The sequence below is a fragment of the Choloepus didactylus genome, chromosome 20 (genome assembly GCF_015220235.1).
Source record: "Choloepus didactylus isolate mChoDid1 chromosome 20, mChoDid1.pri, whole genome shotgun sequence".
Classification (NCBI taxonomy): Eukaryota; Metazoa; Chordata; class Mammalia; order Pilosa; family Megalonychidae; genus Choloepus; species Choloepus didactylus.
This window is the reverse complement of record NC_051326.1, coordinates 33051955-33077252: the sequence shown is the minus strand read 5'-3', so window position 1 is coordinate 33077252 and position 25298 is coordinate 33051955. Positions and strand designations below refer to the sequence as shown.

The window sequence follows — 25298 nt, the reverse complement described above, 5'->3', positions numbered from 1 at the left end:
TTATATCATTTTATTACTTAGTGGTTCTGGGATATAAGACCATTAATTTCAGTCCTACGGAGTCTTAGTGATTTACATAAGGCATAGATACATTGACTGTTTGATTGTTGGGGATTGTAGATGTGGTTTTAGGGTCATTTGACTCCCTTCCCCTTCTTCTTTGGCTTTTTCATGTTTAAGGCAAAGGGCAATCAGTCTCTGACTTCAGTGGTTTCTGTCAGCAACCATTCAGACATTTTCCTCATATCTCACCACCATGGTGTGATCTACCAGCCTTGTACAATTCTTGGCCAATGGCCATATTAATTTTCTACTTGAAAGAACACAAATAGAATACTGCTTATGACGAAGGTAGTAGGATGAGCTTGGGGAATAGCTGCTCTTCTTACTGCATAGTGATTAGCTTAGCAAATAGAAACAGTAACATGACTGAATATGATATCTAGCCAAAATTGCTGAAAGAAAAAAAAAATCACTCTGTTGGGGGTATTAAATGGATTTCTAAATGGTAGCTATCAACAGTTATATTTGCCCTTTTGGAAATGCTGCTGGCAGTTCTGATATCAGAGATCTCCAGTTTCCATGGTGATTATTAGTGATGGCATTTCAAATGTGTTGTGGTTAGGTTCTAAAGTAATCCCTTGCCTTTTACACCATTAAGAGAGGGATGAGAAAACCTTCCTCATCTTAACATATTTAAAACAAAGGATACTGATCATCCAAGTAGATAGATTTTTAATCTTAAATATGTGTTCCTAGAAGATACATAGGTAAACTGGTAAACAATATTAAAGCATGTGGACTTAGTGGGACTAATTTGTTGCTTAAATAGTTAGGAGCAATTAACCATTATATTATTTTATAAACTGGTTGTTCTTATACCACTGATTTATCCATTTTTGTATATAGAAAAAGGATATTTTTTCTCTGAAGTAATTAATCCTGAGCTGAAAAACAACGTAGAGTCTAAGTAGGAAGAAAAAGTTATCTTCCCTTTATTTAAGGACAATCAGAGGGGTGAGGACTGAGTTAGTTGTCCAGCCCATAATGAACATTCCTTGAAGGCAACGGTAGTATCTCCTTTTTCCTCTATTTGTCCCCTCAGCCCTGGTCCCCTGTAAATGGAAGATACTCCATATACACTCATTGAATTTGATCTTGCTCAAACTAAACATTTCATTTTTGCTTTGTTTTATTTTCACACTTAAAGAGTTGATGGTTAAAAACTTCCAAATACATAGTTTACTTACTAAGACAATTACGTGTACTCTGGAAAAAAATAGAATGAACAAACCTAAAAGCCTGTCTTTTAAAGAAAGCGATTCATTTGACACTGATAAACAAGGAAATTATCAATTTTCTCAAGTAGCTGTAGTCTTTTTAAAAAGATAAATCAGCTATAAAATAGAGTATATACCTTCTCAAACAAAACATATTGAAGAAGCACATATAATTTGCTTTTTTATAGGAAAATATAGACTGCATGAAGCCTTTTTGACTAGGATTCAAATCAGATCCACCCTGTAGTTTACAATATTGTCTAGAGACAGAATCAAAGATTATAAATCCAAATAACCAAGAAAATTTGCTGGTCAGGTGAAGGGAAGTCACAATGAATCAGAATGTAATTAAGAAAGATTTCTACATAAATGCATTACTCTTACAATCACAATAACCAAAGAGCTCAATGATTCTGTCTCTCCCTTATTTAACCTACTAGTTAAGCCAGGATAGAACATCTGGGCCATCACTATGTATACTAATATAAAAGCCTGCAGACCCAGAACAAGGATGAAACTGAGGACAAGGTCAGACAAAGACACAAAACAATTCTTCGGTCAGAAAGTACCACCAGTTGTGACCAAAATTAACATGCATCCACAGATCATGGATGGGATTAGTTATCTATAGGAAACTTCATCATTATCAAATACCCAACTTACAATGAGACTGAGACCAATTACTGATGAAACTGAAGGGCCTCCTGATACCTTATCAAGATCTAAAAAGAGTTAAGATACTATGAGGCAGAATCCTACATTGTTGGGGCTGTAAAAGATAATCTAACCCATCTGTTTTTAATAAGGAAACAAAGGGCCCTGAAGATCAAGTATCCAAGATCACAAACAGAGCTACTGGCAAAGCAGGAATGGTATCCTGGTCACTGACTCATAGTATTTTTTCTTATATATCATTTCTAACAAAGTCTTGTGAATGAAATGTAGCACACAAACACCAGTACTATCATAAAGAGATTTTTATATTTCATCCTAAGGATCAACTTAATGAAAAATAGTTCTGTTTGAATTTTTTATAAAAACCCATTAAAGAAACACACACACACACACAACTGTATTCAAATCAGAAAGGTCAAAGTCAAAATGAACATGGAAGGAAAGCAACTAAAAAATGTTTTATAGTAACAAACACTTTAAATTTGCCCTCCTTGGAAGTTCTGAATAATAGACATTTCAGGTGTCTGATTAAGAAACTCAAATAGAGCAGTAATATTATTACTAAATTAGACAAATAAAATAGATGATCCATAGAGCAAATGTTTATGGTTTTTTCATTTGAAGGGTGGCCGCAGCTTAGGAGTCAAAGTCAAGGTCCTATTGGGTTTCTGCTATACAGATCAATGGTGGTGCTTATAAGCAAAAGTGACGAGAAGTAATGCTTCCTCCCTTCATCAGAATTCATTTTAGTTCCAAGAAGGTATTCTAAGGCTGCTCCAGCAGAAAACTGCTGGTCAAAAGAAACCCCCTGGTCAAAAGAAACCCCTTTGTAGAAATCTTGTTAGCTATTCTATCAGCTGACAAGGAGAAGAGTTCTTCCATGTTATTTTGAGCAAGCCTCTTGCTAGTTATTTTAAAAAGTAATTTTACAAGCAGATGATCTAAAATTGAGCTATTATTTAGATTATGATAAAAAGCTAGAAAGAGGACAGATGTTGATTTCCACTTAGAAAGACACCCTACTTACTCATAAAAAGCAGAAACTGAAGCTCATATGAGTGAGTATGATCTCAGGCAAGTCAGGGGCTCTTTCTGCATGCAACATTTGTAAAAAGAGACAGATGGCATGAAGACAAATGAAATAATGTAGATTGGTGATAGAATACTGATGCTCTTCAGGAAAAAAAAATTGGATAGTTACTAGAGACAGCAGATAATCACTTCATTGCATATCAGATGTTGAGAGTGAGGGCACTGCTACTGTCAGAGAGGTATCATTACCTTAATGACTTGGAAGAGAATATGAAATCTTGCTACTCAAAGTGCAGTCTGAAGACAAGCAGCTTAGGTGTTACCCTGGAGCTCAGAAATGTAGGCTCTCAGCCCCCCAGACTTAATGAATCAGAAACTGTATTTTAACAAGATCTCCAGGTGATTCACAAATACATTAAAGCTTTAAACAAAGCAATGTACTGAAAACACTGTCAGTGCTCTGGCAAAAGGGGCCACTGAAATTCCAGATGATATTAACCCTATGTAGATGCATGTGCAGAAAGAGTTCCAAGTTAGTTCTGGCCCGTTTCCTAGTACTTGTGGTCAACCACAGGTCAAACAGTTGAGAGGCATACATTTTTGTTATTACAGATGTCAGTATGAATCAGATGAATCTCATTTAATTATATCTGCTTTAGCGAGATTAAAGATAACAGAAAAATATATATAAAGCTAGCCATGCTAAGAAATGCTTTATTAAACTGTCTGGATAATGCCAAAACCAGAACCAGACTAAATGATTAAACAAGGCTGGATCATTACATTTTCAAAATTATAATCATCAAAACCTGGGCATGGGTATTGATTTATTGATCCACAACAACATAATGATTTTTAAAGACCTCATTTCAACTCTCAGTTCCAGAAAAGATTATTTGCTTAGAAGATATGGTTTAGCTTTTCAGGAACACAGTACAGTTTAATGGAGAAACAAACAAATCCTGGAGGAAAAACAAACTAAATTTTGATCATGGCTTTTATAATATTAACTTCCTACTGGGAATAGCAATTTTTGTGAGGATACAATACTAAAGAGTAGGCATGAAAGGGTGTATACAATATTTCTTGCTCCACTCATACCGGAATTTCCTTTTTATGCTTATTTCTCCAATTATCTTATGTCCTGGATAAAGAATGGGGAAGCTTCCAAACAGGGGAAAGCAGGTCACCAGGCAAATAAGGAGCAAGAAACTGCCTTTTAACATCTTGTGCTGGCAAGTGAGGTTCTATTTTAATTGTCTGGACAATAATAATTTCCACATTGGTTTACAAGTTTCTTTGATCTATATCTTCAAATTCCATTGTTTTCAGAGAGGGTAACCAGGTACACATGAGGAAGATTGAATTGACCATAATGATTAGTGGGACAAATGGTGAGAAAGAAAGGATTCAGATTATTGGTCTTAGGATAAGCTGTCCCATCATTCTCAGAGATGGAATGCTTTGAAAGCTTTATTCCACCAAACTGCTTGCATGGATTTTCTTGCTGTTTGAGCACAAATCCTTCACCATTCAGCTCTACTTAATTTTGAATGTAATAATCATAAATAGAGGAAAGAGAGTACTGAAGTCTAGTTTCAACTGCGGTACCAACTTAAAAATGTCAGTGAATCATGAACTTCACCCTCTCCCAATTACCTGAAATAACAGCTATTTTCCCAGATCCATGTTCTTCTCTAGCAATTCTTTCTGCTTCCTCCATCAGCAGCATGCCAAATCCCTGTAAGGAGCAATGGAGGGTGAGGAATTCAGAACAAGAAATTCATTAAGTGGGGTCCATAACACAGAAGGTTATACTTTAGCAGCTGCTAAAATCTGTTCAAATAATATGATTAAAAAAACCCATTTATGAGAGGAGGGAAAGAGAAACCATTTAATTATACAACAAATAAACTGTAGCAGACTAGTGAAAAAGATGTGACTTTGCAACAAGAGCCACCAAGAGGTTCTCTGTGGATAATGCAATCTAGTCCTAGCAAGGAAATAATTTCCTCACTTCTGTTTCTTTTAGTCAAGTTCTAGGCAATCCCTGGGTGATGGAAGTTCTGAGGCATCTAATCTTTTATTTATTAGTGTCACCCTTCAATTTTTAAATGCCTTTAGAAACCAGGCAAGATTCTTAAATCACTGATTTTGGGGCTCACCTATATCTATGATTAGTTGGTTTTAACCCATTTATTCCCGAAATTTTAAAGTGATTTGATATTTATTTATTTTGGTTGTCTGGAGGTGGTAGTGGAGTAGGGCTTCACTATATACAATATAACTTATATTTGTAAACTGCCTTAATATTTTATACATCCTTTCATATCATCTCATTTGATCCCATGATAGGTTGAATTATATGAAACTGCTGATATTAGATTATTTCTGAGTTTCAAAAGTGGAAGTTTCATACGATTTGATCTATTTTTTTTTCCCTACCTAAATTTCAATTTGTCCTCCCCTTCCCTACCCACCCCCCCCCAAACCCAAAGGGATGCAATTTAGAGAGAAAACATCTCTGAACAATTATATATTGGTTCCTGTTTTGTTATTTCCCTCCCCCCTTCTCCCTTCTCTGTCTCTTCTCCCATTCCCACCTCTATGCCATTTCTCTTTTCCTACTTTGGCCAATTTCAAATAGAATTGAAATACAGAATACCTGATGCTGAAATTTAGTAGGATCTCTACTATTCACAGGGACTACACTTCCATACACATGTAGCTCTCGGACTATGGAAACACCTCCACCCAGTTCAAAACGGAAGGTTTCTTCTGAACACTTTCGTAATCGTAGGAGGCCAATCAAAATGTCTTGATCTGGGTCTTCATATGACAAGAATGTTTCCCAGCCACCATTTGCAACATAATCTCTCCTTACCAATTCAACCTGTGCAATAAAAAGCCACAAAAATATTTTTCAAAAATTAGAGAACGAAGTTCATTTTTATAATTATGTTATTTATTTGGTTAATATCCACAGTTGAGGATAAAAAAGGAAAAAGTGAATTATGTTTCTTTTTACTTGTCTATTCCCAAATATCACTGATTAATTAAAAGTGCATGCCTTGTTTGTGGACTATTACAAAAGGAACATATTTACAATTCCACAAATATTTGAACTTCATTAACTCTGAGGTTCTCAGAGATCCAGTTCAGTAAATGCTTCTTGTATTTAAATCTTTGACCCTCTAAGAACAGTTTCTAAGTTAAATTACAAATTGTGCCAGATGTGTAGCCCTTGGTAGCACTCCATTGCCAAGACCCTCAGTGCTCAATGGTTCCATTTTTGTAGTCCTTACCTCCTCCACTAAAAGCTGCTTTTGGGAAAAAGAAATGTGATTTTGGAAACTTGTTCCTTGATGGGATTTTAAAAAAGTATGATATCCCATGGGGGATTTAAACTGTCATGCCTAGTTATGGAATAAAACGTTAAAGAAAACTCAGTCACTGGGGAATAGATTTTGTGGGGAAGATTTTGTCAGAACGATCTAGGTAGGCTTCTGACGCTTCAACTCTGCATAAGTGGCCCTTGTATTCTGCATAAATGTATGCAATATATAGCCACCCCTACACAGATAAGCCTACATATGTGGACATGGTTACCCCCAGATACAAGCAGTAAATGCACAGATTATACCCCTACTGAGGTGAACAATCCAGACCAACATTTATATTCCTTCTCAATTTAATGTTTGCTAAATAACCTGACTGCACAAAAATTTGGAAAAATAATTAGTTTCCCTCAAATGAAAAAAATGTTAATTAAATAAACAATTCATGTTGAGAACAGAAATATCAATGCAGATATCATTTATTACAACTTTTCTCAACTGGGGTTCCATAAGGGTTTCTCTTGTGAAAAATAAATCCCACAGAAAATCTGGTATGTAGCTGGACATTCTAGTTGCCCAGGAGAGAAGTTAATTCATTATATATAAGAATGTCTTAGGGTATTAGGCTTAATTTTTTGGAACACTTGGTGATAAAGGCTGATCCATTTGTCTGATTATCACTAATGGGAAATAGTTTAACAAGAAGAGGTAAGCAGATCATACCCTACTCCACTTAAAGGTCTAAAACTGCACTGTTCAATGTGGCAATCACTAGACACATTTGCCTATTGACATTTGAATTAATTAAATGAAACAAAAAATACAGTTCTTCTCAGTCATGCTAGCCACATTTCAAGGGTTAAATAGTCACAGGTGGCTAATGAGCAGCACAGATTATAGAACATTTCCAATTTTGCAGTTGGTTTTTCCAACTGTGTCTTTTTAGGACTCATTTCGCTCTCATATTTGACTTTCTGGGCTTGGGATTTATGCCTGATGCTCACTATTCTTCGTTCTTAGTTTACACATTAACTTCTAGTGGTCTGTAGTACTCAAAAGACGGTGTGGGTTGAGGCTTAGCAAAGATCTAAGAACAGGTCATACCTTCTCTATAAACAGAAGAAACTAACCTGGTATGGTCGTACTTTGTGATGAATTTCTTGGATTCCAACCTCTCTGGTTCTCACATCTCGACACTGCCAAAAAAAAAAGGGTGGGGGGGGGGTATAAAACTGGAACTGATTCAATTTTTAGTTAAACCTTTCTGTAAACTCTGAGCTCCAAATTAAAGTTCGGACATAATCTACATTGAGATAAAATAAAAATTTCAAAAATGAAGTCATTTTTAATAAATTTGAGGACAGAGGGAAATAAAATGGAATAGAAGTGTCTGAAGTAGTAAAATGTCCTGCTTTGGAAATATGTTTAGAATTGAAAGAGACCAATATATAATACAATCTCAGAGGTAAAGAAAGTAAGTCATAAAATTAGAAAATAGTTTTATCCAGAGGTTATAACTGTATCTGAATGTGCCACCAAAACTACATACATAGGAGCAAAAAAACAGAAATTCCCAATTTTTAAAAATTATTCACCATTTTATGGCAAACATTTTTAACAACACCATGTTTGTATTATTATAGAAATATAAAAAAGATGGATGTTGAAGACAGCTTTTTTTTTTTCCTTCACAAGGAAGTAAGGAAGGGAAGGAAATAAGGAAGGCAGGAAGGCAGTAAGACAGGAAGGAAGGGCACTGAGGAAGGGGGGAAGAGAGGGAGGAAGGAGCTAGAGCTATTTATTACACAATCTGAAACACCATCATGCATGGCTCTTTGAGTGCCCCAGAAGGAGCAAAGATGCAATGCAATCAATGCAATGCCTGGTCTGTATGACCAAGAATATGTGCTGTAACTCTCACTTCTATTCCACAATTCAGGGTGCATTTAATATAGTCTTACATTTATAATTAGAGAATCTTTACATTAACCAGTGATATATCCTATGGTATATTTTCCCTTATAGAACAAACCATAAAAATGATTTTCAGGATTTTAACATTTCCACCATTGAGAAAAGATCACTCTAGGAACTTTGATGATGTCATAGCAAATTATTCTACTAACAGTGCATTTGTGAAGGACTGCTATATAAGGATAGAATTCCTTAAGGAAAAAAAAAGTTCACTAGTCAGTCCTATAAAAGCCAAACTATTTCCATGGCCCGGGAATTGGTCCAAGATAATAACACTTAGCTGATGTGGATTCCAGAAACTCTAGTAAAAAATTATATAACAAAAAGGGATCATAAATCACTGCAATTATTAAATTTAGATGTCTTTTAGCTATAGTGGTTCTCTATAGTAACTTGCATGTCAATCTAATATAGTTACATGGTACTTCTTTTTTTTAATTAGAACAGTCGTAGGTTACAAACAATCATGCATAAAATACAGGGTTCCAATATATTACCCTATTATTAACACCTTGAATTGGTGTGGTTCATTTGTTACAAATGATGAAAGCACATTTTTACAACTATACTATTGACAATAATCCATGGTTTAACTTAGGGTTCACTGGTTGTATACTACAGTTCCATGGATGTATTTTTCCAATTTTTATTCTAGTGACATCTATATGACCAAACATTTTCCCTTTTAACCACATTCAAATATATAATTCAGGACTTTTATTTACAGTCACAATTTTGTGCTACCACCACCATCATCTTTTGTCCCAAACAGAAACTATATTTTAAGCCTTAACTCTCTACTTCCCTATTCCCACTCCATCTTCTGGTAACCTATATTCTAGATTCTGACTCTAAGTTTGCTTACTGTAATTATTTCATATTAGTATGATCATACAATATTTGTCCTGTGTCTCTGGCTTATTTCACTCAACATATCTTCAAGGATCCTCTATGTCGAAGCATATATCAGAACTTCATTCCTTTTTGGGGCTGAAAAAGGAATATGTGTTGTGGTGGTTTGGAACTGTATGTACCCAAGAAAATCATGTTCTTAAATCTAATCCATTCCTGTGGGTGTAAGCCTACTCTAAGTGTGGTCTTTTGATGAGGTTACTTTAGTTAAGGCACTGCTCAGGGTGGATCTTAATCCTTTTACGGAGTCCTTTATAAACGAATACAGAGAGAGAGGGAGAGAGAGAAAGCCACGGGAGAAAGAAGCTGAAATCAACCGAACCTTGAAGAGAAGGGAGAGACTAGCAGATGCTGCTATGTGCCATGTGGCAACACGTATAATTTTTTACTTTTTAAAAAATAATTCTAATTATTTCTTATCAGTGAAATCATGCAATTATTTGTCATTTTGTGTCTGGCTCATTTCATTCAACATAATGTCTTCACGGTTCATCCATGTTGTTGCATGTTTCAGAACTTCATTCCTTTCTGGGTTGAATAATATTCCACTGTACGTATATACAACATTTTGTTTTTCTATTAATAGGAAGACAGACACTTGGGTTGCTTCCATCTTCCGGCAATTGTGAATAATGCCACTATCAACATCGATGTGCAAATACCTGTTCGAGTCCCTGCTTTCTATTCTTCTGGGTATATACTTAGTGTGCTGGTTTGGATCTATTACGTACCCTAGAAAAGCCTATGTTCTTTTAATCCAATCTTGTGGGGGCAGACTTATCGTGGATGGGACCTTTTGATCAGGTTGTTTCCATGGAGATGTGACCCCATCCATTCAAGATGGGTCTTAATCCCCTTGGAGTCCTTTATGAGAGGGGAAAAAAGGCAGAGGTATTTTTGGAGAGAGCAGAGAGAAGCTAAGAAAGAAAATGCCCAGGGAGAAGCAAGAAGGACCCACAGAAACTGAGAGAGCCATTTTGGGACCAGAACCCAGAAGGGCCAGCAGACGTCGCCATGTGCTTTCCCATGTGACAGAGGAAACCTGGATGTCATCAGCCTTTCCTCAGAGAAGGTATCTACCTCTTGATGCCTTAATTTGGACATTTTTATGGCCTCAGAACTAATTTAGAACCTGATAAATCACCACTGAAAAATTTCTGGTATATTGCATTCCTGCAGCTTTAGCAAACCGAAACACCCAGTAATGAGATTGCCATTCTTTATTCAACTTTCTAAGGAACTGCCAAACTGTCCTCCACAGTGGCTACAACATTTTACATTGTCACCAGCTATGAATGAGTGTTTCTATTGTTCCATATCCCCTTCAAAACTTGTAATTTTTTTTTTTTTAATAGCAGCCATTTTCATGGGTGTGGAATGGTATCTCAGTTTTGATTTGCATTTCCCTGAAGGCTAATGAGGCCGAGCATCATTTCATGCGATTTCTGGCCATTTATATATCTTCTTTGGAGAGACAATCATTCAAGTCTTTTGCCCATTTTCAAATTAGGTTGTCTTTTTGTTGTAAAGTTGAAGGATTTCTTTACATATTCTGGATATTAAACCTTTATTGGATATGTGGTTTCCAAATACTGTCTCCCATTGTGTAAGTTGTCATTTTACTTTCATGACAAAATCCTTTGAGGCCCAGAAGTTTTATATTTTGATGCAGTCCCATTTACCTGTTTTTTCTTTTGTTGCTTGTGCTTTGGGTATAAAGTCTAGAAAGCCATTACTTAACACAGAGTCCTGAAGATGCTTTCCTATCTTTTCTTCCAGGAGTTTTATAGTTCTATGTCTTTTAGATCTTGGATCCATTTTGAACTGCTTTTTGTATAAGGTGTGAGGAAGGGGTACTCCCTCTTTCTTCTGCAAATGGATATCCAATTTTTCCCAGTAAAATTTGTTGAAGAGACTATCCTTTCCCAATTGAGTGGTTTCTACCCCCTTGCCAAAAATCAGTTGGACAGAAATGTGAGGGTTGATTTCTGAGCTCTCAGATCAATTCCATTATTCTTTATGTCTGTTCTTGTGCCAGATTACTGTGGCTTTGTAATAAGTTTTAAGATAAGGAAGTGTGAGTCCTCCAACTTCATTCTTCTTTTTCAATATGGCTTGGGTTATTTGGTACCCCTTCCCATTCTGTATCAACTTGCTAACTGGCCTTTCCATTTACACCAAGAACACTGTTGGAATTTTGACTGGGAACGTGTTGAACCTATAAATCACTCCGGGTGGAACTGATAGCTTAACAACATTTAGACTTCCAATCCATGAACACAGAATGTCCTTCCATTAATTTAGGTTTTCTCTGAGTTGTTTTAGCAATGTTTTGTAGCTTTCTGTGTACAAGTCTTTACATCCTTGGTTAGATTTATTCCTAGATACTTGGTTCATTTGCTTATTATTGAAAACAGAATTTTTTTCTTGATTTCTTCTTCACTACTAGTGTATAGAAACACTACTGATTTTTGCATGTTGATCTTATACCCTGACACTTTGCTGAATTCATTTATTAGTTCTTGTAACTTGGTTGTTGAATTTTCAGGATTTTCTCTATATAAGATAATGTCATCTGCAAATAGTGGAAGTTTAACTTCTTCCTTTCCTATTTAGATGCCTTTTATTTCTATTTCTTGACCAACTGCTCTGGATAGACCTTCCAGTACAATGTTGAATAACAGTGGTGACAGTGGGCATCCTTGTCTTGTTCCCAATCTTAGAGGGAAAGCTTTCAGTTCTTCACCATTAAGTAGGATGTTAGTTGTGGGCTTTTCATATATGCCCTTTATTACGTTGCATAAGTTTCCTTCTATTCCTAGTGTTTTAAAGGTTTTATCAAGAAAGGGTACCATATTTTGTCAAATGCCTTTTCTGCATCAATTGAGACAATCATGTAGGTTTTTTCCTTTGTTCTATCAATGTGATGTATTATATTAATTGAATTTTCTTATGTTGAACCATCCAAACTTATAGTTGGGTAAAGTATTCTATACATGTCTGGTAGGTCTGGTTGTTTTACACTACTGTTCAAGTCTTCTATTTCCTTACTGAGTTTTTAAACTAGAAGTTCTAGTCATTATTGACAGTGGTATATTAAAGTCTCCTCTGTTAATGGTAGAACTGTCAATTTCTGCCTTCAAATCTGTCAGTATTTGCTTCATATATTTTGTGGCTCTGTTAGGTGCATTTATAATTGTTACATCTTCCTGTTGAATCAAACCCTTTTCAATATGTAATGACTGTCCTTGTTGCTCATAATAGTTTTTTATTTAAAGTCTAATTTATCAGATATTAGTTTAATTAATCCAGTTCTCTTTTGGTTACCACTTGCACAGTACATTTTTTTCCATTCTTTTATTTTCAACTACTTACGTCTTAATTAGTTTCTTGTAAACAGCATATAGTCACACTATTTCATCCATTCTGTCGATCTCTGTCTTTTGACTGGAGAGTTTAATCCATTTACATTTAAATTCACCACTGAGAATGCAGGACTTTATTCTGCCATGTTGCTATTTAGTCTTTGTAAGTCTTATACATATTTGTCCCTCAATTCTTCCATTAATGCCTACTTTCATATTTATTGGATTTTTGTATTGTACCATATTGAGTCCCTTCTCATCCATCTGGACATATTTTTCATGTATCTTCCTTGTGGTAACAATCATATTTAATTTGGTACCAACTTGACTTAAAGAGCATACACATACACTGTTCCTATACCCCTTCGTTCTCCCCACCTTTTTATGTACTTGTTACAAATACATCTGTTTCAGTTTGCTGACACTGCCAGAATGCAATATAGCAGAAATGGGTTAGCTTTTACAAAGGGGATTTATTAGTTTATGAATTTACAGTTCTAAGGGCATGAAAATGTCCAAATTAAGGCATCAGGAGGAAGACACCTTCTCTGAAGAAAGGCTGCTGGTATCTGGAATTCCTCTCTCACATGGGAAGGCACATGGCTGGCATCTGCTGCTCCTTTGTTCCCGGATCTCTTTGCTTCTGGCTCCTGGTTCCAGTGGCTTTCTCTCTGAGCATCTGTGGGTCCTCTCTTAGCATCTCTGGGACGTTTCCCTTTCTAAGTTCTTTCAAATGTCTCTGCCTTTTATCTTCTCATAAAGGACTCCAGCAGAGATTAAGACCCATTTTGAATGGGCTGGGTCACATCTCAATTGAAACAACCTAATCAAAAGTTCCCACTTACAAAGGTCTGCCGCCAAGGGATGGATTAAAGAACATGGCATTTTCTAGAGTACCTAACAGCTTCAAATTAGCACAATGCCTTTATACTGTATGACCAAAACCATAGAATTAACATTTTTTATGTATTTGCATTTTAGCACCTACAGAGAATGAGAAATGGAGTTACCTATCAAAAAATACAATGCAATAGCAGCACTGCATTTATAATTACCCAAATGATTACCTTTACTGGAGGTCTTTATTTCTTCATTCTGCTTTGAAACACTTGTCTAGTGTCCTTTTTTTGGTCTGAAGAACTCTCTTTAGCACTGCTTGTAGTACACGCTAAGCGGTGTGAACTCCCTCAGCTTTTGTTTATCTGGGAATGTCTTAATCTCTCCCTCAATTTTGAAATAAATTCTCACCGGATATTAAATTCTTGAACGGCAATTGTTTTCTTTCAGCACATTAACTATTTTAACCTACTGCCTTCTTGCCTCCATGGTTTCTGATGAGAAATTGTTACTTAATCTAATTGGGACTCCCTTGTACATAACATACTGCTTTTCTCTTGCAGCATTAGAAAGTTTGATTAGTATGTAACATGATACATTTTTCTTCAAGTTTGTCCTGTTTGGTGTTCTCTGGTTTTCTCAGATATGCAATTGACATCTTTTGCTAGTTTGGGAAGTTCTCTATCATTATTTTTTTGCTCTCTTTCTTCTACTTCTGAGACCTACATAATGCATATATTGGTACACTTGATGGTGTCCCAAAGGTCTCTTAGGCTATTTTCACTTTTTATAATTCTTTTTCCTTTCTGCTCCTCAGTCTGGCTCATTTCAATTGTCTTGTCTTCAAGTTTGCTGATTCTTTCTTCTGCCAGCTCTTATCTGCTGTCGAAACTCTCCAGAGAATTTTCATTTCATTTATTGTGGTCTTCAACTCCAAAAGTTCCATTTGGCTCTGTTTTAAAAATTATCTCTTTACTGAGATTCACATATTGCTCATTCATTGTCTTTCTGATATCACTTAGTTCTTTCTTCATATTTTTCTTCATCTCCTGGAGCATATGAAGATCATCTGTTTAAAGTTTTTGTCCATTTATTTGCAGAGTCTGGTCTTCTTCATTGATGTTTTTTGATTTTTTTCCTCCTCCTTTGGATGGGCCATCACATTTCCTGTTTCTTTGTCTGTCTTATAATCTTTTGTTGTACACTGTACATTTTAATATTTTACAATCTTAACTCTGGGATTTAACCCCTGAAATGTCTGTTTCTTTAGATTGAAACCAACTGGTGATACAACAGCAATTTTCTTGTGTGTCAGTCCTCCTATCAGGAAAGTTTGCCCAGGGTGAATGTAAAGTGCCGGGTCTTTTCTATCTTTTCTGTACCCACGTCTTGTCCTGGGCCTGTCCTTGCTAGTAGTCTTAAAATTGCCCTGTTTACAGGAGTTTGAATGCTTCCTCTACTTCCCAGGTGACAAATCCCCTTATTCTCCCAGGTGTTGCACTGTTGGACTTAAAACAGGTAAGCCTTTGCCTCAGGCACTTACCTCAATTGTTTATTACACTACTTTGGTCGTCTCAAGTCGCTTTGGTCTGAAAGGCAAATTCTGGAAGGAGGGCATGCTGGAGAGTTTACAAAGTCAACCTTTCCCAGCCTGAACAATGCCAGGGAACCACAAAGGGAGTACTGGCTGGTTCTAAACTGCCCTGGAGGAGGGAGGGGCCAGGAAGGATGCCAGGAGTTTCTTCCCTGGCTTCCCACAGCTGCACTTTCTTGACCTGCCCAGCCATTGCAGCAATTTAACCATCCTCCGCAGCTCTGAGGAAACATACCATCTTTAAGTCTCCTCCATTGCTTTTGTCTGGGGTAGAATGGAATAATGGCTGTCCAGAGCTGGAACCCCAGGAATCCAAAGTAGGTAATCAAAAGCTGTGATCAGCATTGTTCTGGACCCACCTTGGATCCTGGGGAAGTAGATGTTTATGTCCCTTCCTGTCACCAGCAAGTTACATCAAGGATAAGACCCCATTGTCATAAGAGTGGAGGCTGGGCAATGGTAACCACATTGTAGAATGAACAGTTTATTGGTATTTACTGTAATTTATTATTCTTTTCTTCCCTCTTATCCCTGGAGTTTGTACAGTGTTCTACTGAACTCTAGAATTTCAAGATAGTTAATTCAGGCAGTTCCTGCCTGTTTAATAGTTGTTCTGGTGCAGGGACTGATTCCTGTAGTTTCCTACTCTGCCATCTTTCCACAATCCTCTCTTCTGGCTTATTTCTTGAGCAGCTACAAGTAGTAGCTTCTGGGTACTGAGTTTTGAACCTTACTGTGACTAAAGAATCACCTATAGTGATTGTTAAAATACAGACTCCTGGACTTCCAGAGTTGGCACAGAGGAAGTGCTTAATAAATATTTGTTAAATATGTGAGTAAATAGGTAAGGGATGGGGGATGTGGCCAAGGGATTGGTCCATGGGGGCAATAACAATGCTGAGTAATTGCTTCATGCCTATTATATTTGTCTTTCAAGTAAACATAACTTCATTTGGGGAACCATGTCTTTTACTTCTATAACCTCTAGTCAATAGGTGAACACGCAAAACTGCAAAAGAAAAAAATGTTTTAAAAAAAAAAAAGTGAACACATAGTTTGCAATCTGAATAGGGAGAAAAAGCAGATATTAAATTGACAAATGTATACTCTGGTTGAAGGCAGAAGAAGGGTTTGATAAAGGGCAAGATAGTATTCAATCGCTGCAACTATTAGTTTCACTTTCAACATGTTACAACAGTATGAATGCACTAAAAATGTGTAACCAAGCTTTTGATGTGACTTTTATGAGTACTTTTAAAGTGTGATAGTTTTTAAGTATGTTTCAGATTATTCTGATTCTAACACTTATAGTCAAATAGCCACATTTACTCTTACCTGTATTCCAAGGTCTTTCATTCTTGCAAATGCCAGTTCTCTCAAATTTCCGTGTTCTACTCCTGAGCTGACTAAGGGCATTGGAATATCTCTGTAGGAGAAAAACATCAGCTATTACAAAACAAGTCATTCACTGTAGCAGTAATGCAGGCACATTAAAAAAAGGAAAAGAAAAAAGCAGATCAGAAATGTAGAGACTGGGTATTCTAACCAGGAAGTGAAGTTTAGAGCTTCTTTACCACTCAGTTTTCCTATCTACAAAATTATGATCTTTACCTCTCAGAACTTTTTGTAAGGAACACTTGATGAAAAAATAAATGCCCAATAACCACAAGTAATGATTTTTGGCTAAAGAGATATCTGTACTAAATAAAGAAAGAAATAAAACTTCTCATAAAATTCAATTTGTTTAAAGAGAAGAAATAACATTTACCATTAATGTGCTGCTTTATAGCCTACAAAAACGTTCCCATACAGCTGCCGAGTGACAAGTAAGCAGGAAGTTCAGAAGTCTTGCTTAGCCCTCAATTTGTCTCAAAGAATGGATTTCTATCCCCTTTCCCAAAAGCTAAATTAAGAAATGACTCTGTATTAGAAGAATAACAGCTTGCCTAATGATGAGAGGAAATATAATTTATTTCCTGGCATTAATATATCATACAGTGCCAAAAATCAAGGAAACGTCAATAAAAAGTTGAAGTTATGAGTTCCATTTTAGTAGACCTAACACCCTCTTTTGGACAAAAATTATATCTAAAGATAAAAGTCAAAAAAAAAAAAATCTGAATTAAGAAAGAATATGTTGAGCACATCTGCTTCCTAGTCACACAAGTCCCCAATTTGTTTTGTCTAATATTTGGTTGATTAGAAAGAAGACTTGATGAATATGCCAATTATCTTTCCTTCTCATTTTCTGATTTTAAAATAACTTGAATCTTTTCCATCTCTTTTCACTTATCTCTTCAAATGTTAAATAAATACCATTAGCTAATTCATCCATTTGATTCTAATAAGCTATTCCTTGCGCAAATCTCAAAAGCCAATCAATTACCATAAAGAGCTCTATACAACAAGTCTATTAGGCTCTGATAGCCAGAAGTTTCCAAAAATACACTATAAATTTCAAATAAGCCAAAATTCTTTAAGACAATGACACACCAGGGAATTCAAACTGAGAAACAAAAAAAAACAAAACATCTCACTACATTTTAGAGGGATTAGTTAGAATATATGGTTTACTTGTATTTTTTAGTAAAATAAATTAACTCTCTATAATTGGAACTATAATTTCCTAAAATTAAATACATATATATTAGAGTTAGTGATCAGCTGAAACTGAATGAAGCTACTTAAATAAAAAGTTTGGTTTATTTTAGCAAGAAATACACGTACTGTTTCAAATATTTTAGTTTCATATTATATAAGCCAAAGTCACAACCTTTCAAATATTCTTTTTTACACTGAAATATTTTATATATAACTACAAATATATTTTATTTATTTTCATAACCTAAAGTAAAAATGTGGATTTTCATATTGTTATACATGGTACAAAGTCAATTTGATAAAATCAATGCCTAGTAGCCATTACATGATATATACTATGTTGGGCATCAGTATCACTGAGGCAAGTTAAAACAACTGGTAGTGCATGATGGAGAGTAGGAAATGGAGACTGAGAAAGGAGGAGGAGGCTAGAAAAACAAATTTAGTGGAAAGAGAGTTTCTGGAGGAATGGTGGGCGGTATGGTTAGAGTTTAAAGAAATTAAGAAGCTGAATGAAGAAGTGCGTGATAACATAGATGGTTGGGCATGGGAAGTGCATAAGGAAGGGAGCTGAGGCTTAAAGGCAGGGTACTCTGGGTTGAAAGATCAACACTGTATGTAGGGAATTGTTTACCAAAAATCAATCAGAAAATCTCAAATTCTTAAATAGAGGAATCTACAGGATTCTCATCAGCTCTGTTTCAGTAGAAAACACTGAAGGAGGTGATCCACAACAGTGCTGCTCAAGAGACCCATCCATCACACCTACCCAGAGCACAGAAGGAGGTTGTAGAACACATCTCTTAACAAACAGCTAGTTCTCTCTTAGGTGTTACAATAGGAAAATTCACTTTGATTATTTCCACAACCATAAACAATGTTCTTTTAGTCTATTCTTATGCTATTGTCTCCTTTCCATGTCCAAATTAAACTTTTTTACTGGCAAATAATTGATCTGCTTATTCTTATCCTTAATTCTTACTCACAGTTTTATACTTTCTTTTTGTCTCTTTTACCAATACACAAGGTTCAAAGAATTGCTCTAATTTGTAAAACAACATACTGTGAAACCTGATAGGGGAAAATTTAGGTGGGTTTTAAAGACATGGAATTCATTAGTAAGTGGCAAAGGCAGAAACCATGAACTGACTAAAAAACCAATTTAGACAGACTTTAAAATTGCAGTCATAAAAGGCTGACGCTGTTTTGGAGCTACAAGGCCTTTGATTTAACATTAGGGAATACCAACAAACCCTTCTATGGCTTTTTTTTTTTTTTTTAAAGATATCTGTTGGCAAATGGCAACTAGGTTAGGCAGGTCCTGAGCCTACCTCATTATGGCAACTTCTAAAGCTTGCCAGTTTCCCAGGCATGGGGCATGATTGCCTAAACCCCATAAGGGTTGACCAAGGTATGGAATCTGGAAAGTCACCACGGTCCACAGCTATCTAGATGTTCAGTGACTGAGTCAAAATCAGGATGTGACATCTACACATTAAAAATAGTTTCTGGTGCTAAGACAGTTCAACGGAGGAAAGAATAGTCTTTTCAACAAATGGTACTAGGAAAACTGGGTATCTCCATGCAAAAGAATGAAGCTGGATCCTTCCTCATACCATACACAAAAATATCAACTCAAAATGGATAACAAACCTAAATTTAAGAGTTAAAGCTATAAAATTCTTAGAATAAAAGAGAGGAGTAAATATTCAAGACTCTGGGTTAGCCAGTGGTTTCTTTTATATAACACCAAAAGCACAAATGACAAAAGAAAAAGTAGACAGGACTAGATTAAAATTAAAAACCTCTGACCTGCAAATGATACCATCCAGAAAGTGAAAAGATAACTCAGAATGAGAGAAAACACTTACTAATCATATAATTATATATGATAAGGGAGTTATTTCTAGAATATATAAAGAACTCTGATAACTCAATAATAAAAAGACAAATAGCCCAAATAAAAATGGGCAAAGGGTCTGAACAGACATTTCTCCAAAGAAGATACACAAACAGCCAACAAGTACAGGAAAAGATACTCAACACCGTTAGTCATTAGGGAAATGCAAATCAAAACCACAATGAGATACCACTTCACAACCAATAGGATAGCTTTAATCAAAAAGATGGACTATAAAAAGGGATGGTAAAGATGTAGAGAGCTTGGAGCCCTTTACACTGCTGCTGGTGGGACTGTAAACTGGTATAGCCAGTTTTGGAAAACAGTTTGGCAGTTCCTCAAAAAAATTAAACATCAAGTTACCAACATGATCCAGCAATTCTGCTCTTAGATATATATCCAAGAGAAATGAAAACATACACCCACATAAAAGCTTGTACATGAATGTTAACAGCAGCATTATTCATAATAGCCAAAAAGTGGAAACAGTGCAAATGCTCATCAACTGATGAATGGCTAAATGTGATATGTCATACAATGGAATGTTAGCAATAATGAAAATGAATTAAGTACTGATAAATTCTACAACATGGAATGGACCTTGAAAATATAATACTAAGTGAAAGAAGTTAGTCATGAAAGGCCACATATAGAAATTATATGATTGCATTCATACGATATGTCTAAAATTGTGAAATTTACAGAGACAAAAAGCAGATTAATGGTTGCTTAGGGCTGGGAAAGAGGGGTGGGAATGGGAATTTTTTTTTTGGGGAGGGGGAATGAAAATGTTTTAAAATTAGATTGTGGTGGTAGCTGCACAAGTCTGTGACTATATTAAGAAAAACACTGAATTGTATACTTTAAACAGGTGACTTCTATGATATGGAAATTGTTATCAATAAAGCTGATTAAAAAATAGATTCTGCCTGAAGGAGGCTAGGATGCACTTCTAAAAACAGGATATTCGACTAGTCTCCTATTTTCCCCAAACCTTCTATAAATATTTTAAAATTAAAACATTTTTTTAAAAAATTGCAAACCTATCAAAAAGTTAGAAGAACAGTACAAAGAGTCCTTGTATCCTGTTTGCCCAGATTCCCTGGTTGTTAACGTTTTACTGCATTTGTAGGCATGCTTGCAGGTTTTCTCTCTTTGTCTTACTGCCTCTCTCTCTCTATATGTATGTGTGTATACATATATATTCTTTTCTTGACTAGTTACCACCTCACCTCCAGTGTGTACATAATAAAAACAAGGATACTCTCTTATTATCATGCAACCCTCCCAACCAGGAAACCAACATTAATACAAAACAAAAAACAAAAAAACAAAAAAACAAAAAGCAAAACACACATAATACACAGACCCTTTTCAAATTTCTCCCACTGTCCCAATAATGTCTCTCTTTTAGTAGTCACATCTAAACAGTCTTTTTAAATGTGACACAGTTCCTCAGTCTTTGTCTCTCTTGTCCTTGATAGTCTTAAAGAGTATGTGTCTTTGATTTGGTAGGATGACTCTCAACCTGGGTGTGTCCAATGTTTCCTTATGATCAGATTCAGGCCAGGAATTCTTGGCATGAATACTACAGAAATACTGCTGTGGCTCTCTCAGTGCATCACATCAAGAGACATGTGATAATGACCCATTCCACCATTGGTGAAGCCTTGGCCAAGTTTGTGTCTGCCAGGTGTCTCGTCTGTAAAGTCACCATTTTCCCCTTTGCATCTGAGTATTTCATGGGGAGAAATGTCAACAGTATGCCAATATCCTGGTCCTCATCAATCCTCCAACCAGTCTGGCATCTACCGAGGACTCCTATTTCTATATCTGTTCCTAGAATGGTTGCCAAATGGCAATTATTTGTCTCTATCATTCCTTCTGCATTTATTAGTTGAACTTCTATTCTAAGGAAGAGGTTTCTGTTCTCCCTTATTTATCTATTTATTTATATCAGTATGGACTCATGGGTTATAATCTCATATTCCTAGTATTCATTTTGTTGCTCAAATTAGATTTGGCCAGTGGTCATGCCTTCAGGATGGTTTCTGGGGTCTTCTGACATAACCCCATCATTCTTTGACCATTTCTTTACTCTCTGGCACAACAGTATGTTCCAGGTTCATCATGTATGTTTTCTGCCCCAGCCCTGGAACTGGCCATTTTTCAAACAGTACTGATTCCTTTCAGAGGAGAACGGTATTCAGAAACCAAGATCTGGGCACTCGGTGTGCTCATTTCTACTGGAGTTTCAAAGCTGCTAAGTCTTCAGTGTACACACTAAGAAATATATGTATATACATAAATATCTTTATACAGTCACACATACACATATTCCTATAATGTTCTATATATAAATTTTAAAAAACATGAGTTCATACATCCAATTCTGATCTGGTGTTTCAATATTCTTTTCAGTTTTCCTCTTCCCATGTTGTAAATTCCTTCAAGCAGTGTAAAAGCTGCCTGTCATTATCCTCAGTAAATTTTTGCTAATTTGCTAACTTACTTATAACCAATGTAACCAATCTCACAACCATCTCTGTGCTCCCTACTCTCACCTCTCCATTTCTTCAGATGCCAGGTATGCTGCTTTCTGCATCTCCACAGCATTGCCTCTGCAGGCAAAGAGAAAGGAAGATGGGCTCTACAAATACTTTTATTAATGAATGGCACTTTTAAAAGACACTAAGAGAACCTAAGATGGCGGCTAGGTGAGACAGGGCAAAAAAACACCTCCGTGAAAAATTCTAGATAAAAACCAGAAAGAGACCCAGAATACCACTTCCAGCGATGCACCAGCTGGACAAGGTCTGCTAAATCCACAGGGGCCGTGCACTTGGTGAAACTGGGAGTCTGCATTCTGAAACAAGTGAGCAAGCCGGCTGAAAGTCCCGCGGCCGTGCTGTGGTGCGGGACCCAGGAGCAGCCGCAGATACAGCAGTGAGAACCGCACAGTGAAGCACTGCAGGAGTGGGCTGTAGCCAACACCTTGGTGTCTGGTGTGGAGGATAGCCCTCCCCACACCTGCTGCTGATTGTCCTGGGGCCAGAGGGACAGAGGGGAGAGCCAAAAGGAGAAAGAAACCGCACCCCTTGCAGCCGGCTTCCTGGCATGCTGGCGATACTCCTGCCCGGGGCTGTACCCACAGCCCAGAGCCACGCCAGGAAACCCAGTCTGATGGGGAGTGTATCCCACAGCACCCCGCACACACCACAATATTGGCCATGGACAGTGGCCTTGGGTGCAACCACAGCTAGTTGTCCCGGAGCTGGGAAGGCGGAGCTGTGCGAAAAGGGGGGGGGGTGTTGAGACACCCCATTCAGCCATTTTTGCATCAGGCTGGGAGCGCCCCTGCACGGCCTGGCGCTTCCCTTGAGGGAAGATGTGCACTTGTGACGTAGTACAGCCTTCCCTCGGCAGAGGTCCTGGAAGATCACAACTATCAAGCAAACCAAATGCCAAGAGGCCAAAAACAACAGAAAATCTTAAAGCATTTGCTAAAACCAGACGATATGGAGAACCCAATCCCAAACACCCAAATCAAACAATTGGAGGAGACACAGTACTTGGCACAATTAATCAAAGGACTACACTCAAAGAATGAGAGCATGGCACAGGATATAAAGGACATGAAGAAGAACATGGCAAGGATATAAAGCACATAAAGAAGACCCTAGAAGAGCATAAAAAGAAATTGCAAGAGTGAATAAAAAAACTGAAGATCTCATGGAAATAAAAGAAACTGTTGGCCAAATTAAAAAGACTCTGGATACTCATAATACAAGATTAGAGGAAGCTGAACAACTCAGAGTCCCAGAAGACCACAGAACAGAAAATGAAAGAACAAAAGAAAGAATGGAGAAAAAATTGAAAAAATCGAAATGGATTGCAGGGATATGATAGATAAAATAAAACATCCAAATTTAAGACTCATTGGTGTCCCAGAAGGGGAAGAGAAGGGTAAAGGTCTAGAAAGAGTATTCAAAGAAATCATTGGGGAAAACTTCCCCAACCTTCTACACAATATAAATACACAAAGCATAAATGCCCAGCGAACTCCAAATAGAATAAATTCAAATAAACCCACTCCAAGACATATTCTGATCAGACTCTCAAATACTGAAGAGAAGGAGCAAGTTCTGAAAGCAGCAAGAGAAAAGCAATTCACCACATACAAAGGAAACAACATAAGACTAAGTAGTGACTACTCAGCGGCCACCATGGAGGTGAGAAGGCAATGGCATGACATATTTAAAATTCTGAGAGAGAAAAATTTCCAATCAAGAATACTTTATCCAGCAAAACTCCCCTTCAAATTTGAGGGAGAGCTTAAATTCTTCACAAACAAATGCTGAGAGATTTTGCCAGTAAAAGACCTGCCCTACTTCAGATACTAAAGGAGCCCTATCGACAGAGAAACAAAGAAAGGAGAGAGAGATACAGAGAATTTTAACAGACATACATAGAACCTTACATCCCAAATCACCAGGACACACATTTTTCTCTAGTGATCACAGATCTTTCTCCAGAATAGACCATATGCTGGGACATAAAACAAGCCTCAATAAATTAAAAAAAAACAAAACAATTGAATATATTCAAAACACATTCTCTGACCGCAATGGAATACAAATAGAAGTCAATAATTTTTAATTTGTAACTCCACGCTTTACTTCCTACAGGATATAAAATACATAAACTCTAATGACAAATCAGTGGTTTTGGACTCAATGTAAAATATGTAATATCTGACAAGAACTATACAAAGGTGGGGGAAGGAGGAGTATAGGAATATAGTTTACGGGTCCTATTAAAGTTAAGTTGGTATCAAAGTAAACCAAGATTGTTATGGATTTAAGAGGTTAAATTTAAGCCCCACAGTAAACACAAAGAAATTATCAGAGAATATGACCACAGAGATGAAAAGTAGAGTATGGGTTATAAGAAGTGGGGGAAGGGGTAATGGGGAGTTAAGAAATGAGTATAGGGTTACTGTTTGAGGTGAAGGGAAATTTCTAGTAATGGATGGTGGGAAGGTGACAGCATTACAACATTCTAAATGTGATTAATTTCACTAATGGAATGCTAGGAAGGGGGTGGAATGGGAAGATTTAGGCTGTATACATGTTTCCACAATTGGAAAAAAAAAAAAAAAAAGACAGTCTAAATAGATGACTATTGAATGCCAAGGATGATCCTGGATGGGATTGGAGGATGGAGGACAGGAGGTTCAAAGGGACACAGTTGGGACATAAGGAAAAAAAAAAGGAAATATAGAATGTAAGCTTTGTATCAATGTTGAATTTCTTGAACTCCTTAGCTGCGCTTAACAGGATTGCATAAAACAATGTTCTTGTTGGTGGGAACTGTATATGTGAATTATACTATTTGTTCAAGGATGTGTGCACCTTGCTGTCATATGTTCAGAAGACAAAGCAATAGATGATGGATGATAGATGGGGAGGGAGGGAGGAAGGGAAAGAAAGAAATGGCAGTGTAACAGCATGTTAAAGGTGATGGATTGGGGTATCGGGGGAGGGGGGTCAGGGTATGCTGTGTATGGGGTTTGTATTGTTTTTCCAACTGTATCTGTAACTTTGAATTTATTTCAAAATAAAATTAAAAAAAAAAAGACACTAAAACTTTTAACAGAAGTAAACTCTCTAAGAAATAGGTTTTATCATATGGTGCTGCTAATTAGAACTATATAATACATTTATGGGGCCAAGTGCAAATGAAAATGGGGGACCCCTTTTTCAAAAATTGTTAATTATTTCAAGATGA

The 25298-nt window shown here is 36.6% G+C and overlaps 1 protein-coding gene across 2 annotated transcripts in view; it reads right to left on the bottom strand.

Annotated features, from left to right (window-relative positions):
* Window positions 1–25298, bottom strand: part of ELP3 (elongator acetyltransferase complex subunit 3) — a 116928-nt gene that overhangs the window by 28113 nt on the left and 63517 nt on the right. For both annotated transcript variants that reach the window (XM_037813057.1, XM_037813058.1), the window contains exons 11-14: window positions 16343–16433; window positions 7456–7521; window positions 5653–5880; window positions 4647–4728 (exon numbers count right to left, since the gene is read on the bottom strand). In XM_037813057.1, the coding sequence (XP_037668985.1) occupies window positions 4647–4728; window positions 5653–5880; window positions 7456–7521; window positions 16343–16433 (467 nt within the window). The remainder of the gene's footprint in view (window positions 1–4646; window positions 4729–5652; window positions 5881–7455; window positions 7522–16342; window positions 16434–25298) is intronic.